Source organism: Carassius carassius, chromosome 10 (assembly GCF_963082965.1).
Source record: "Carassius carassius chromosome 10, fCarCar2.1, whole genome shotgun sequence".
In the NCBI taxonomy this organism is placed as follows: Eukaryota; Metazoa; Chordata; class Actinopteri; order Cypriniformes; family Cyprinidae; genus Carassius; species Carassius carassius.
The window spans coordinates 157507-172506 of NC_081764.1; the positions used below are offsets into that span (position 1 = coordinate 157507).

Below are 15000 nucleotides of genomic sequence, written 5' to 3' on the forward strand. Positions count from 1 at the left end.
CGGCAGAAGAAAAGACACAAACACACACAGAAGCAGCTGCTGTAGTGCAAGGGAAGGTCACCAACACTGTGACTTCAAGATGCATTCACTTAAAAGAACCTGAAAGAATTGTGCCAAGGCCAGACACTGTGGCCTTCATTGCGGTCAGCATCACCTCTCACAAACCTCACAGCTCTGACCGGTGGCCCACGCACTCGCCCACACGCTCCAGCACGACATGACGCCCTGCGCTCACACATAGATGCTCACTGCCTAACTGAATTCAGTAACCTTGTGGTGAAAATGCACAGGAAGAGTTCTTTTGCTATCAGTGATGAATTTATAGCAATACGCAAATCATACAGAAACTAGCTCCAGACCGTTTATACTTAGAGCTGACAGGAAAAAGGGTGACTGTCAGCATCTGATCAGTTTCATGCTGAATTTGGGCCATCACCAGATATGACATTTAGAAACATAACCAGGAATCTCCATAAACACGTTTGTATCAGCAGAAAGAAGCACAGAATCAATTGTGTCGTGTTTGCAGGGATGTCTGCGCCGAAAGCCTTAGCAACATGCTAACGCTGCACTGTTGCCTGGCGACAAGCCGCTCTTTTCTGACCCGTTACACTATTTGCTCTACGACTGACCACACATGATACATGTCCAGCATTCATGCCCATGAACTCTGGAGGAAGTCTTTTTCCTGTGGGTTTGGACAGGGTCATCATCAGCGCTCATTGGGACCAGCATTTGTCCTTCTGAGCCGCTCTTCATCACTTACACTACTCGGGGTTGCCATGGTTTCTGCAGTACTCTTTGATCAAGACCTGAAGTTTCCTGCCACTCAAGGTCACGGCGCGACAAAGACACGAGTCCCAGTGGATGACAAACCTCGCATTCAGCACAGTGTGCCACATCTGAACTATAACTGCAGGGAAAACAGGCTGTGAGCCTCTGAAGGAGAGGAACAGATTCAGTCTCTGGTCGTTGTGGGGATGTGAACTGGCCGAACCCACGGTTCATGTCAGCGAGGTGAATTATGAATATTGTTTCTACTCTTCTCTGTGTGTAAGTAGTTTGTTGGGATGAATAAAGTGAGAACATCGCACCTCTCATCCTCTACAGCGAGGCAGCGATGGGCTTCCTGCCAGCGAACACCCACACAATCCTCTATAACTCCTCACTCAAATTTACTGAAACCTACAAAGCTACAGTCTACAGTCAGACCCTGCAAAAAACATGAAAATCATTTACCTTTTAATTAATTAATATCAGTATATTTCAATTATACCAAATGTTAATTTGAGTAAAATAGCAGTAACATCATATTTCCTAGCACATCTGCTACTTTTCACAATAATGTCAATTTCAGTCATGCTTTTATTATTTATTTTATTTGTATTAATAATTTTTTTTTAGTGGTTAGCATGACTACTATATTCGTGTCACTCTAAAAGGAAAGTTGTTTTGCTGGTCCAATCAGAGCGATGCTTCAGTGATTGTGTACTTTGTGTTTATTGTGTTGTTTTGCCTCTACAGCAGACTGAACCGTGAGTCAGGTTCACATGACGCCTACACAGTCGCCCACACAGACACCCACGGGCAGTATGCACACACACACACACACACTGTACCCTTCAGCCGTGTGAGGAGCCCTGCGTCCATCACAACAGCAATAACAACCATCAAAGCCTCCAGCAGAAACAGAATCACATTCAGAGTCTGTGCTCTGATGCCTCCGGACGCAAGAGCAATAGATCCTATCCCACTTTCTGCTCTTAGTATTGTCCATCTTCAAGTGGTGCCAGTCGCTCTCCCGTTATATCAGAGTTGCTGGTAATTATTTGAAAGAAAGTCTAAGTTGACTAGTTCTCCTCCCCAACAGTCTGAAGTGTGGAGCGACACACATTCTTTCTTCATCTCCCACTCACATTTTCATCTGTTAACCAGCACCAGAAAGCTAATGAACGCCGCTGGTGTGTCGCATTAAATGGACATCGGTGATACTTCTGAGACAAATTTCACATTAAGAATTGAACTGGTTTGACATGTGACCCGAGTCAGTTTGGGTTAATGGCCGAAATGAGTCACAGAAGATCTGCATTTGATGAACCCAAAGATCTGTGTTCAGTTCAGCTCTTACTAGGGCTGAAAGAGAATCTGTTCTCTTGCTGCGACTGCTTTTTTTAGTCCTGCGGCACAACATGCTCACTGCTGGCAGGCTGAAGGCGGTGCAAGTGAAACAGAAGCACTTAATTTTTTCTAATTTGATTTGACCTCGATGATCTTGACACTTCGTAACACTCGGTTTGAAGGAAGAACGGATGCCAAGTCTGATTTCGAAGGGCTATAGACAGTCAGCGATTAGACACGAGCCGGTGTAACGTTCACCCAAACACAGTCAAGCCTGTGTAAGATAATGCCTCTATTAATTAATGGAGGGTGAAACATAATTAGCTTGGGCCGTCCTCCGGCGCGGCTCCATTAGACGGGCGATGTAGGGATGGAAGTGCTCTCGTGGGCGGCTGTCGGTGTAAATGTGCTGTTGTATATGAATGCGGAGTGTGAGTGTGTGTGAATCAGGCTATTCGTGAGTGTGTTGGGGGCTGAGAGCCCTTGAGAGAGTGTGTAGGCAGGGGTCCACACACACACACACACACACACACACACACGGGGTGGAGAGGTATATGGTTCACCACCTGCCGATTGATCACTTGTGTGAATAAGAGAGAAAGAGACAGTGTGCGAGAGAGAGAGAGAGAGAGAGAACGAGTGATTTTATATCACAGTGACAAATACTTCTGCATGTAGAACACCGCTCACTTCAGATCATGCTAGTACAGGAAAAGAGTAGGAAAAAAGAAAAACAGTGGAAGAAGAAAATGTGGAAAATAATCAAACATGTTAGTGTTGACGACTCTAAAGGTAAGACCCTTTTATCTGTGTGTGATATGCATTTACTATTTATCTCAATAATCTGCGTTTACATCACTTCATGAAGTCTTGCTTCCAGAGACAGGAACAGGAAACATTGCCAGAGAGGAAATCGCTCAGATTAATGAGTGGATTAATGGGGCTGAAGATGGACTTGACTGAGTTCAGGAAAGTGTAACTTCACAATCAGAAACACTGAAGAGCTGAAGAGCCAGAAATCTGATGATCTGAGAGAAACCAGCTCTGAAATCACTGACCTATATATCGACTATATTGCAATCATATGAATATGTGTGCGCGCGCTGCTGGAGGAGTTTAAACTCGTGTTTCTCTCTCGTTTCAGCAGCAGAAGTTCGAGGAGACAGGCGCGTTCACGTGAACGAAGGTAAGTGTTCATTAATTCTGTTCGTCGCTCAAATCCACTTCACCTTCTTCACATCATTATTATTCATTACTAAAAAACAATGACAATATCACGGGCGCGCGGTCGATCAAGCAGCTTTATGAAGATTTCTGACGTCACAGCACTTCAGCGGTTCTGTAGAATCAGAGCGATCGGTAAAACTCGCCGTTAACCGAGAACACGGCCGCGCGTGATGTCTAGTCTCGTGCACGAACTAGATTTGGACATCTACCGCATCTGGACGTTTAGGCGACTGAGAATTAGAGACGTTTAAAACTGATTCAGTGTGAAAAGATACGGTTTTACAGCGTGACCGCGCTTCTTATCAGTACTGAATCATTTATTAAACCAGCCTCAATTACAGTCTGTCTTCATGCTGGAGGTCTTCATTCTTCACTCAGGTTCTGGTGTTTTCAACAAAAAACTCAGCATCTCATGCCTAATTTTAAGCAGATCCTAGAAACACCTGATCAGAATGACCAATGCATTTACTGCAACAGTGATTTCCAAAGTATGATTATTTCGTCGGCATGGTCAGCTGTTAATGCTGCTTTCTTACTGTAACAGTTCAATAGATGAAATCAGTTTAAAGCGTTCAGTGGCTTCAGTGATGGGCGGATCGGCTGGGAATGGGTTAATGTGGGGGGTTCGGCCCGGTTTGCAGGATTATTTCATGAATACAAAGTTATAGAACAGAATTATTTAAAACATAAATAATTTGTAATAAGTTTAAATATCTTTACTGTCACCTAAATCAATTTACTGCAACCTTATTGAATAATATATATATATATATATATAAATTAGAGCTGGGCAACGATTATTATTTTTAATCACAATTAATCGCATGATTGTCTGTGATTAATTGCAATTATTCACATTGTTATGCACAAAACTAATAATGCATTCAAAAGTTGTGTATTGTCACTTTTTCCATTTAAAAGTACTGCTATATGAACAAAAGTGCAATAACATTTGGTTTGCAAATGCTTTAAACAAATAAGGTGCTTTTTTACAGCAGTGTTCCTTTTACATAGTAGCAGTTAAAATATTTATTGTGAATTGTATGGATCATAACATTATAACAGGCATCTTCCCGTTAGAGAGCTGCAGGATCGCGGCACCCATCGCAGCAGAGCACGGTGTGGGACAACACTTGAAGTGCGGGGAGAGACTCGTGTGTTTGGGATGTGGGAGAATAATTAGGGTTTGCTCATTCTCGACAATCTTAACCCCCAAAGCCTGGTTCGTTAGACTGGTGATCGCTCTGTTATCAGACCCTGGCTCGGTTGGAAGAGGTGGACAAGAGCGCGGTTCAGTTATAAGCAGATCAGTGAGTGTGAGAGCTAACCGCTCCGGAGCGCAGATCTTCTGATACGTGCTGCCTGCATGAATGCGTGTAAAGCTATATACTGTGAGAGGGCCATGTGTTACCGCGTCCCATACGACTCAAAATAATAAACCACAAAGTTAACAACATGATTCACTCCACTGTGCTGAGCAAGCGCTTCTCTGCTGTCGTCACGTGCCATCGGAAACTTCCTATTTCCAACTTATAAAGTCATGATTATGAGCTCGTTGCATTCTTTTCGGTTAAAATAACCGTGGTTTGTGAATGTTGATGCTTAGCTAAATAATTTGATTGGGAGCATCCTCCTGTGACCCATGATTTGTCTGTATTTGTACTCAGATAATAACGTGTTAACTTGCCCAGCCCTAATATATAGATTACATTCTCAGATGTCTAGAGCAGAGCATTGTGACATATGGACGGATATATGTCCCTCTGAAAGAGATGTGTAAAAATTCTTCAAAATGATTTACTATTTGTCAAATACACCAGGAACGCCCAGTTACCAGTAAAGAAGAATACCAGTCATTCATTAATGTTAATAAGAATTTCATAGCATTTTATTTCTGATTTGTGTTATATTTGTATATTAGTTAGTGGTGTTAAAATTGCTCTAATGAGCTTGTTTACGGTGTGCCAGAAAGTCCAGGGACATTTTTAGCCCCAGTCCTCGGGACCTAAGTGAAGCAGTTTATCATCATACAAGCAAATCAAATGATTGTTTACGACTAACAATACAAGCTTTTAATTTACCTTCACTTGAAATAGTGACCACAAAAGGCCACTCCAGACACATTAGTGCACACTATGCATTTGACCACATCTCTGCAAATATATTTAACAGAAACACACCCAGACGCTGTCGCCCACACAGAGAGTCATGGGTTTACTGGAGCCAAGCAGCGTGGCAGGAATTATTTTGCAGTCGTAGCTGTGATGAAGCAGCCATTAGCTTGAAGCTTGAAGCTTGATCATTAGCTTGAAATCACAGGAGACATTTTGTAGACGTTTACAAAAACCACTGAACAGACATAAACTACTTTAACCAGTACTGACTGTAGACGCATGCAGTTACAGCTGAAGGGTGTTTATCAGACTGGATAACCACCTCAAGTGTCTTATTGCTCTTGTAAAACAGTTTCTATAATAAAGTATGAAGGGCATATTGCTGAAAACCTGATGCAGTGAATCAGACCGAGTGTCAGGATTGGAAACGGCTGTTTTCTAATGAATCAGCATGCTCTGCTCCCTTTATTTGAATAATGTTTAAATTCACTTCTCCTTTATATCGGAGGAGTTTCTCCAGCACATGACATTCCTTTGTTTTCTCAATGAATGAGGCTTCTGACCTTCCCATTGAGAAAAAGCCACAGTAAGCTCCGCCCCTCTTACACGATTGGTCAGAATGAAGAGGCACCACCCCCCTGAGCTCCCGCCTCTCTTTAAAGGGGTCGGACCGGCAACATGTGACTCGATTACAGCGTGGGAGTAAAACGGTGAAAGAAGAACAGATCGGGAATGAGGTGAAACTGGAGGAGAGGAACGAAAGAAAGAGAGAGAGAAAGAAGGAGATATAATGAAGGCCGACGAGAGGTTTCTGCTGGACGAATGTGAGTACTGCTATATTTTGCAAAGTCATCATGGTTTTATTGTGCCAGGCAGAGACAATCTGACATTACTAAGATGGACAAACAGAGAAACAGGATCAAGTGTGGTGAAGTATTTAATGTAAAGCAAAAGACATTGTGTGAAAACACGAGTGGACTGATAGTGGTCCGCTCTGACGGCACCCTTTGAAGCAGATTACACATTAAACTCAAGATGGATGCCGACAAAGACTAACCTTAACCTGCTTCTGCATGCTTTCACAGCACAGCTTCCCCAACAGACCTCCACACTCCAGACTGGGATTCACTGGGAAGAAGAGAAAGAACACTCAAAGTGGAAAACAGGAGGTTTGCAAACAGGTATCTCACGTCACGTTTGATTGTGCAATTGTTTGCCGACTCAAGATAGCAGCGAGGAACAGGTTTAGGGTCAGAGAGAGAAAGAGTGAGAGACACAGGCTGGAAGAAGAGAAATGAGAGCAAAGTGAGGAACGGAAAGGGTAGAATCCTCTTTTCCATCATCCTGATGGACGAGACAAACCCTTACCCTCCAAAACACTGTTCACCTGCAGGATCTCCAGTTTACCTGAAAGATCCAGAGAATTATTCAGCTGTCCCATAAAACTCATGAGTAGTTATGACATGAAGCGATGTCCTGCAGTCAGACAGGCTAAACTCTATAATCTACAAACCATTTTAAATTAGCCACAAATTCTCATATATTTATCATTCATACGGTTTTAATGTGCTCATGTTATTTAAGGGATACCCATAATATCTGGGCTCTTCAGTAAATGCCAGCTAAAGTGAATATGTTCATGTACACATCAACGTTCTCTCGACTCTGAGCCTGATCTGTTTTCAGAAACTGTGAGCAGTGTCTGAGACGTCGCCATTGTGTTTGTCCTTGCTCTCTGTGTCGTGAAGGAAAGCCAGAGCCAGAGCGAGAGCATGTAGGTGAAGGGTGAAGCATGCTTTTATGAATGGGCTGCTGGGACGAGCGCTCTGATTGGTCAGACCCACGTCTCTGTGTCTGTAGTGAAATACGACACCACAGCGTTACCACTGCATGCTCTTATCACCCGTTACAACATAGCTGTAAGATGCATGTCCACTTCACTGAAAGAGAAGGCTTTTCCTGCCAAGAGTCTTGAAACGCGGTCAGTTCTTGATCCCTGTACGTCCAGGAACAGCATGCGACTGCATCGGAGCTCAAGAGTTGGTCGACAACAGCAGCTGTCACACAATGACTAAAGAAAGAGAGAGACACGAAAGGGAGCGTGTACCCACTTTCACCCCTTTACTTAGAGCTTAAACACTTCCTGTTCTGTCCTCTCACATCTCCAGAGGTCACACGCAGGTCATCATGGAGCATCCGACTGACCGCATCCTGTATCAAATGACAGACCTACTGATATGCTAAACATTTAGTGAAGGACAGCAGAGATGACGGCAGTGTCACGCTCACTGACTTCCAGTCCTTTTCCTGCCAAATCATGGAAAACTTGAGTCGTGTGACATCACGGAAACAGGAGAAGCAGAGTGGAAAAAGAGTGTCACACGTCAGTCATGTGACAGAAACAGAAGGACAGCATGAAGAGGTCAAGCGATCGTCATCACTGATAACTTAACATTACCTGTGCATTTCCCTCTAGGTGCAGCGTGACGTCTCTCAGCCTGCTGCAAACCTGCTGACTCGACCGGAGCCGTGTGTTTGTGACACGCACACATGAGTCAGAGCTCCTTATCATGGACCTAGCATCCTGTTTAACTTTCCATCGGCGGTCCCTGAGGCTGCGGTGTCTGTTTGAACTCTTTTCAGGCCACATCTGCCCCTTACACTCACTTCCAGTCTATTATTCGATCAGTTTAATCCACTTGTGTTGGTGCATCACATACATTTCATGAAGTATTCTCCCTTCAGTGCATCAGTGGGGTCCGTGAGATCCTGTCAGGTTCTTGTTAACCCAGTTGTCTACCTTCTGTCTAGACCGGAGCAGAGCTACACCGAGGCGTCCATCCTTTGCTCAGTGGTCAGTGTAGGTCCTGTTCGGCCTCCAGCAGCTACATCTGGCTACTGGGTCTCTGATGGCTGTCGTTCTGTGATCGAGCAACGCTTCACAACACTACAGCTAAAGCCAGACCCACGGAGGAAAACAAGACTGATGTGGTTTTGAACCTGGCATACAGTGTAGAGATCTGTGTTTGTCAAATTACAGCTACATTGTCTGCTGGGTTTCAGAGCCACTTCATAACGCCGGAGGCTTTTAGTCAGGAAAGTTTAACACTATGTCAGTCTTCAAATGATTCAATAAAGACTAAACATGGTCACTCTGTCTGAAGAGCCATTTGTCAATAAGTCCATTTAAAGACAACATTATATGAATAGACCGTTCAGTGTCCATCTGATCGCGCTGTATGTCTTCATTTACAGCCTTCTGCATTTTGTTATCAGCTCGCATGCACAAATATGTTACCAAAATATATATGATAACACACTCACACTAGAGTCCTGCACGGGTGCGGGTACCGGACGGGTGACCCCCAAATTTGGCTGAAACGGGTGAAAAATATCCAACAGTGTCGGATACGGGTCGGGTCGGACACAGGGGAAACACGGGTCTAAACACGGGTTCAAAACAGTCACATGCAAACGTAAAAATAGGCCTACGTTCCACTTTAAAAAAAAATCACAACCGCGCGAGCGGCTGCATGAGTCACAGACGTAAAATATTTAAAAAAAAAATTATATTTTTTCGTTGTTTTTGTTTTCCGTTTATATATATATATCATATGGGCCTAATCTAGGCTATCCAGGGTTGTTGTTGTTGTTGTTTTAATTGCATCTGAAAATGACTGTGCAGCTCCTTCACCTGTGTGCTCTGGCGCAGATCCTCCTCTCGCGACGCTCCGCTGTGAACCGTTCGACTTGAAGCACAACCTCAGACGGTGCTATGATTCGCTCTTTTGTTCTGTTTTCTTTCAGGATCAAAAATACAACAAATGAAAGCGTTTATCTGTATTTCCGACTGATGAGAACTATGCATATACATTCATAAATCAGTCAATTTTGTATTTTATTATGAGATATTTTATTCTAATGTGATCAGTGACTCGAGCACTGATGGACCAAAGAGCACGCATTTCGACATTTGCAGTAAAAACGTGAAATATGAATTATCAGAAAATGCATTTAATACCAATATATTGAAACGTCTGTTTATATTCTCCATTAATAAAGGAGTCCAGACATTGGAAAAATATCAGTCCACATGCGTTTTATATTTAATATGAGGGAAATAGATATGCATGCATGCATGCGTGACACAAAAAATATTTAACTTTTTGTTAGCAAAATATTTTTTAGTAATTCTGTCAATTACACTAAGGTTATTACATTGTCTGCTATATATTTGCTTCTTATTGATTAAATACGGGCAATTGATTGATAAAACATTGATCAAAATTAAGATAAAATGAATAAAAAACGAATATCTTTTTAAAAGAGTTTTCCATAAATAACTTCTGTATGACCTGGCAATAAAATTAGAAAAAAGTGTGTCTAATGTGATTGGCTTAACTGATTTGATGTCGGGCGCCGGCTCTATTTTAAGCGGGTCGGGTGCGGATTTTAATTAGTGCAGCTGTCGGAAAACGGGTCGGATGCGGTTTAAAGCACTGCGGGGACGGGCGGGTGCGGATTTACAAAATCGGACCCGTGCAGCTCTCTGCCTCACACACGCCGTTACACACACACGTTTGTTTTTGTGTAAAGTGTGTTCATCCCATAGGTGTAATGGTTTTTATACTGTACAAACTGTATATTCTCTGGCCCTACACCAACCCTACACCTAACCCTAACCCTCACAGGAAACTTTTTTACTTTCTTACTTTTTTTTTGCATTTTTACTTTCTCAAACAAACTCATTCTGTATGATTTATAAGCGTTTTGAAAAATGGGGACATGGGTTATGTCCTCATAAGTCCCCCTCTCCTTGTAATACCTGTGTCATACCCATTGTCATTATACAAATTTGTTGCGAGTGTGTAAAACAAAACGCGCACACCATTACACACACAAATCGTTAAACATTCACACACTGTTACACTCACACACACACACCATTAAACACTCACTGTTACACACCCCATTACACACACATTATACATACACCCGTTACACACTCACAGACAGTTACACACACACACCGTTACACGCTCACACACCGTTATACACACACCCCCGTTACAGTTACACACCCCGTTACACACTCACACACACACCCTGTTACACACACACACAGTTACACACCCCGTTACACACTCACACACCGTTATACACACACCCCGTTACAGTTCCACACACCCCGTTACACACACACACCGTTATACGCACACCCCGTTACAGTTCCACACACCCCGTTACACTCACACACCGTTATACGCACACCCCGTTACAGTTCCACACACCCCGTTCCACACACACACACCGTTATACGCACACCCCGTTACAGTTCCACACACCCCGTTACACTCACACACCGTTATACACACACCCCGTTACAGTTCCACACACCCCGTTACACACACACACCGTTATACACACACCCCGTTACAGTTCCACACACCCCGTTACACTCACACACCGTTATACGCACACCCCGTTACAGTTCCACACAAACACACCGTTATACACACACCCCGTTACAGTTCCACACACCCCGTTACACTCACACACACCGTTATACACACACCCCGTTACAGTTCCACACACCCCGTTACACACACACACACCGTTATACACACACCCCGTTACAGTTCCACACACCCCGTTACACACACACACACCGTTATACACACACCCCGTTACAGTTCCCCACACCCCGTTACACACACACACACCGTTATACACACACCCCGTTACAGTTCCACACACCCCGTTACACACACACACACCGTTATACACACACCCCGTTACAGTTCCCCACACCCCGTTACACACACACACACCGTTATACACACACCCCGTTACACTCACACACACTGTTATACACACACCCCGTTACAGTTCCCCACACCCCGTTACACACACACACACCGTTATACACACACCCCGTTACAGTTCCCCACACCCCGTTACACACACACACACCGTTATACACACACCCCGTTACAGTTCCACACACCCCGTTACACTCACACACACCGTTATACACACACCCCGTTACAGTTCCCCACACCCCGTTACACTCACACACACTGTTACCAGAGTGTCAACGACACACCGTTATACACACACCCTGTTACAGTTACACACACCCCGTTACACACACACACACACCGTTATAAACACCCTGTTACAGTTACACACCCCCGTACACACACACACCGTTATACACACACCCCATTACAGTTCCACACACCCCGTTACACTCACACACACCGTTATACACACACCCCTTTACAGTTCCACACACCCCGTTACACACACACCGTTATACACACACCCCGTTACACACACACCGTTATACACACACCCCGTTACACTCACACACACCGTTATACACACACCCCGTTACAGTTCCACACACCCCGTTACACACACACACACCGTTACACTCACACACACACACTGTTACCAGAGTGTCAACGACACACCGTTATACACACACCCTGTTACAGTTACACACACCCCGTTACACACACACACACAAGCAGCAGATGCAGACGGATGACCAAGTCCTCTAGCTAGTGTCTGCAGTTACTTTAGAGGAAGCTCTTTAGCTTCAGCTTTTCATTAAACAACAACGCATTGTGAAAAGGACAAATAACGGGGAAAGAAGACAAGAGACTCATGCATAACAAGAGGCCATTACTGACCACACATCAGAAAAAAAGACTATTCAAAGATGGAACCACGATCGAGCGGCTGCTGAACCACAAGACTTCTGGAGGAAGGTCTGCTGGACAGGTGAACGAGGAACATGCGCTCCATGCAGCACTGAACCAGCAGACACGTCTGACGTAAACAAGGAGTCCATTTGTAAATGTTTGAGAGGACAATGCACTTCAACCTTTCTGGAGCTTTCTAAAGGCCAATGGTAGCCAACCTCAGGAGTGTAGACAGACAGAAATCACTGTATAGAGTTGGTGAACGGAGAATCATTGCTAACCTTTTAGCTGCAGGTCTTACCCAACAACAGCAGAAGTGTCAGGAGAATGTGCATCTCAAGTTAAATTGATGGGCCATTGTGTACAATAATGTTTTTTTATAAAGATTTAAGAGGAGGCTAAGCCAAGGATTTTCACGTATTGGCACATATTCAATACAAGTGCATGAAAATGTTGACAACTTGTTTAATAACTCATAAAACATTCGTCAAACAATAAAACAACTTTATAGTTTCTGTACAATGCTTACTAAGCGGTTTAATTCTATATAGAAAAATGCAGGAGTAGTTAAATGACCAAACTCCTTCAAATTTAATGGCAGGTACTCTGGGAAAAATAACAGCATTCCATCCACAAATATCTTCAAGCAATAAATATGTATTTATAAATAGTGTAAATGTACATCAGGATTAGAAACAAACGAGGAAGGAAAAAAACAGACACTTTATTCCTTACTCTATGTGCAACCCATTTTTCTTTGTGACTTGGCTGTTATGCTTTTTCCACAATTTTTTCCTTTTTCTTACCTAAGAAACAAAATATTGAACATGGTGTCAAAAGAACGAGACCTGTAAAACAAAAGCAGTAAAAAATGATCTCACCTAATTTTTCACATTACAAATATTGTTTTTTGTTAGTTTTTTGTAGATTTTGCCATCCAAAGTCATCGTAAAATCACTATCTACCATACAAAAAGTTCGGCTAGCACTGCTCCGTGAAGGCGAACCCTTGAGACACAAGGAAAGAGACTCCAGGTTTCAGCATGTTACAAAATACAAAAACAACGCCTCAAGTCAGTAGTCTGTAAGTGACGATGCCAGTTGTGACAGACAATATGTACAAAACCAGTTTCCCATAATTTCCTCCCCAGTTGTGAATAATTTCTCACGTGAAGCAGAGGCGAGCGGCTCGTTCAGGAAGAGGTGTGTAGAGAGGAAGTCCGCTCACTATCGCCCCCCGCAGGCCACAGTCACACACTGCAGTTTATAAACAGGTTGCATAGACACACAGTCACTTGAGTCGACGGTCTCGTGCTCTCCGATGATCACCAGCCACACGAGAGACGAGCACCACGGTCCTGAATATCAGAAATGGTCCTGTAATGTGATATTCTCCACATGTTCGGCGTCTTAATGTCAAGATGCAGACGAATGCAGAGCAGGAGCCTAAAAACACAAGGTGAGCGCAGAGCGTTATTCGTTCTGCTCATTTCATGATTCACACACACACACACACACTAATATAAACCATCACTAGATAAGCTGCTGATCGAGCAAAAGAGCAGGCGCTGGTCCATGAACATCATATTGACACTTACTAATGAGAACTGGTCGTAGACCTGCATGAGGTCCTCCATCCTGAACTGCTGCAGCACCACGAACCCGTCGAGGTCACTGCTGGCCTTCCGAGCGCAATCCTGACACTGGACCACGCAGGACTTCCTGGAGTAACTGTCGCTCGTCACAAAGAGAAGGTTAAACACCTCCACCTGGAAGAGAGCAGCACAGGAAGGTGATTGAGATGAGAGCGGTCAGTTATTCTGCTGTCGAGTCCAGCACTCACCTCACAGATGCTGCAGTAATGGGCCGGCTCGTCTCGGCTTCTTCTGTGCCACACCGTCTCCTTCCCAGCAGCCACCAGCGCCTCTTTAATGGTCTGACACTGCTTCAGCGTCCGCAGCAGACAGAACCTGTGAACCAGAGACGGGTTTGATCATTCGATCCGGATCAGACGAGACCAGACATCGGTCGAAGGAGCGTCACTCACTTGATCATCTCAAACAGCTTGTGGTCAGACACTTTAATGTTCCTCGCCATGTTCCAGGACAGATGCACCATGGGAACCATAGATTTGACGCTCTGGAGTTTGTTCCACTCGTAGCGCTCGACGGCCAGCTTGTACTGATACGCTGCAGGAAGCAGAAACACACACCAATCACACACAAGGCAAACAGACCGGCTGAACGTGCACATGGGCTGATGTCCTGCTGAGCTCGCACCGGTCAGAGGGCCCACGTTCCACCAGATGTTGTTGCACCAGCCGATGGCCTGACCCCAGTGCACCGTCCCCGTGTTCAGCCACACCAGGTCTCCGGGCCGCTGGATGAAGCGGTACACCGGCACGTTAGCCTCGTACAGATCCTCCAGATTCGGCCACCACGAGCCCTTCAGGAAGTTGATGTTGTTCCTGTAAGAGAGACACTTGCATATCAAGAGAAGCCACTTTAAGATCCGTCAGACGATTTGTGAAATGTGAAACCTTCACATTCAAGAGCTGTGCACGTACTTCTCACAGAACTCGCTCATCACGCCCCAGTACGGCTCCGGCACGGCAAACCACTCGCAGTCGCCCGGCCCGATGTTGATGTTGACAGCACAGAAGTTATTGTGCTCCTGATGGCCTGAAGACGAACAGAGAGATCATGTGACCGGCTGCGACAGACTGGTTAGACTGCGCTTCTGAAGCGTGACGATAACAGCAGCGTCTCACCTGGAGTTCTGCTGCCCGGGACTTTCATGAAGAGCTGGACCGTGTTCATACCCAGAATG

The 15000-nt window shown here is 44.5% G+C and overlaps 1 protein-coding gene across 1 annotated transcript in view; it reads right to left on the reverse strand.

Moving 5' to 3' along the window:
* Positions 1 to 12619: 12619 nt before the first annotated feature.
* Positions 12620 to 15000, reverse strand: part of kdm6al (lysine (K)-specific demethylase 6A, like) — a 60544-nt gene continuing 58163 nt past the window's right edge. Inside the window, exons 24-30 of the mRNA XM_059559554.1 lie at positions 14942 to 15000; positions 14738 to 14852; positions 14451 to 14638; positions 14219 to 14360; positions 14015 to 14141; positions 13770 to 13940; positions 12620 to 13617 (exon numbers count right to left, since the gene is read on the reverse strand). The exon at positions 14942 to 15000 is cut by the window's right edge and continues 90 nt beyond it. Of these exons, the coding sequence (XP_059415537.1) occupies positions 13588 to 13617; positions 13770 to 13940; positions 14015 to 14141; positions 14219 to 14360; positions 14451 to 14638; positions 14738 to 14852; positions 14942 to 15000 (832 nt within the window). The 3' untranslated portion in view covers positions 12620 to 13587. The remainder of the gene's footprint in view (positions 13618 to 13769; positions 13941 to 14014; positions 14142 to 14218; positions 14361 to 14450; positions 14639 to 14737; positions 14853 to 14941) is intronic.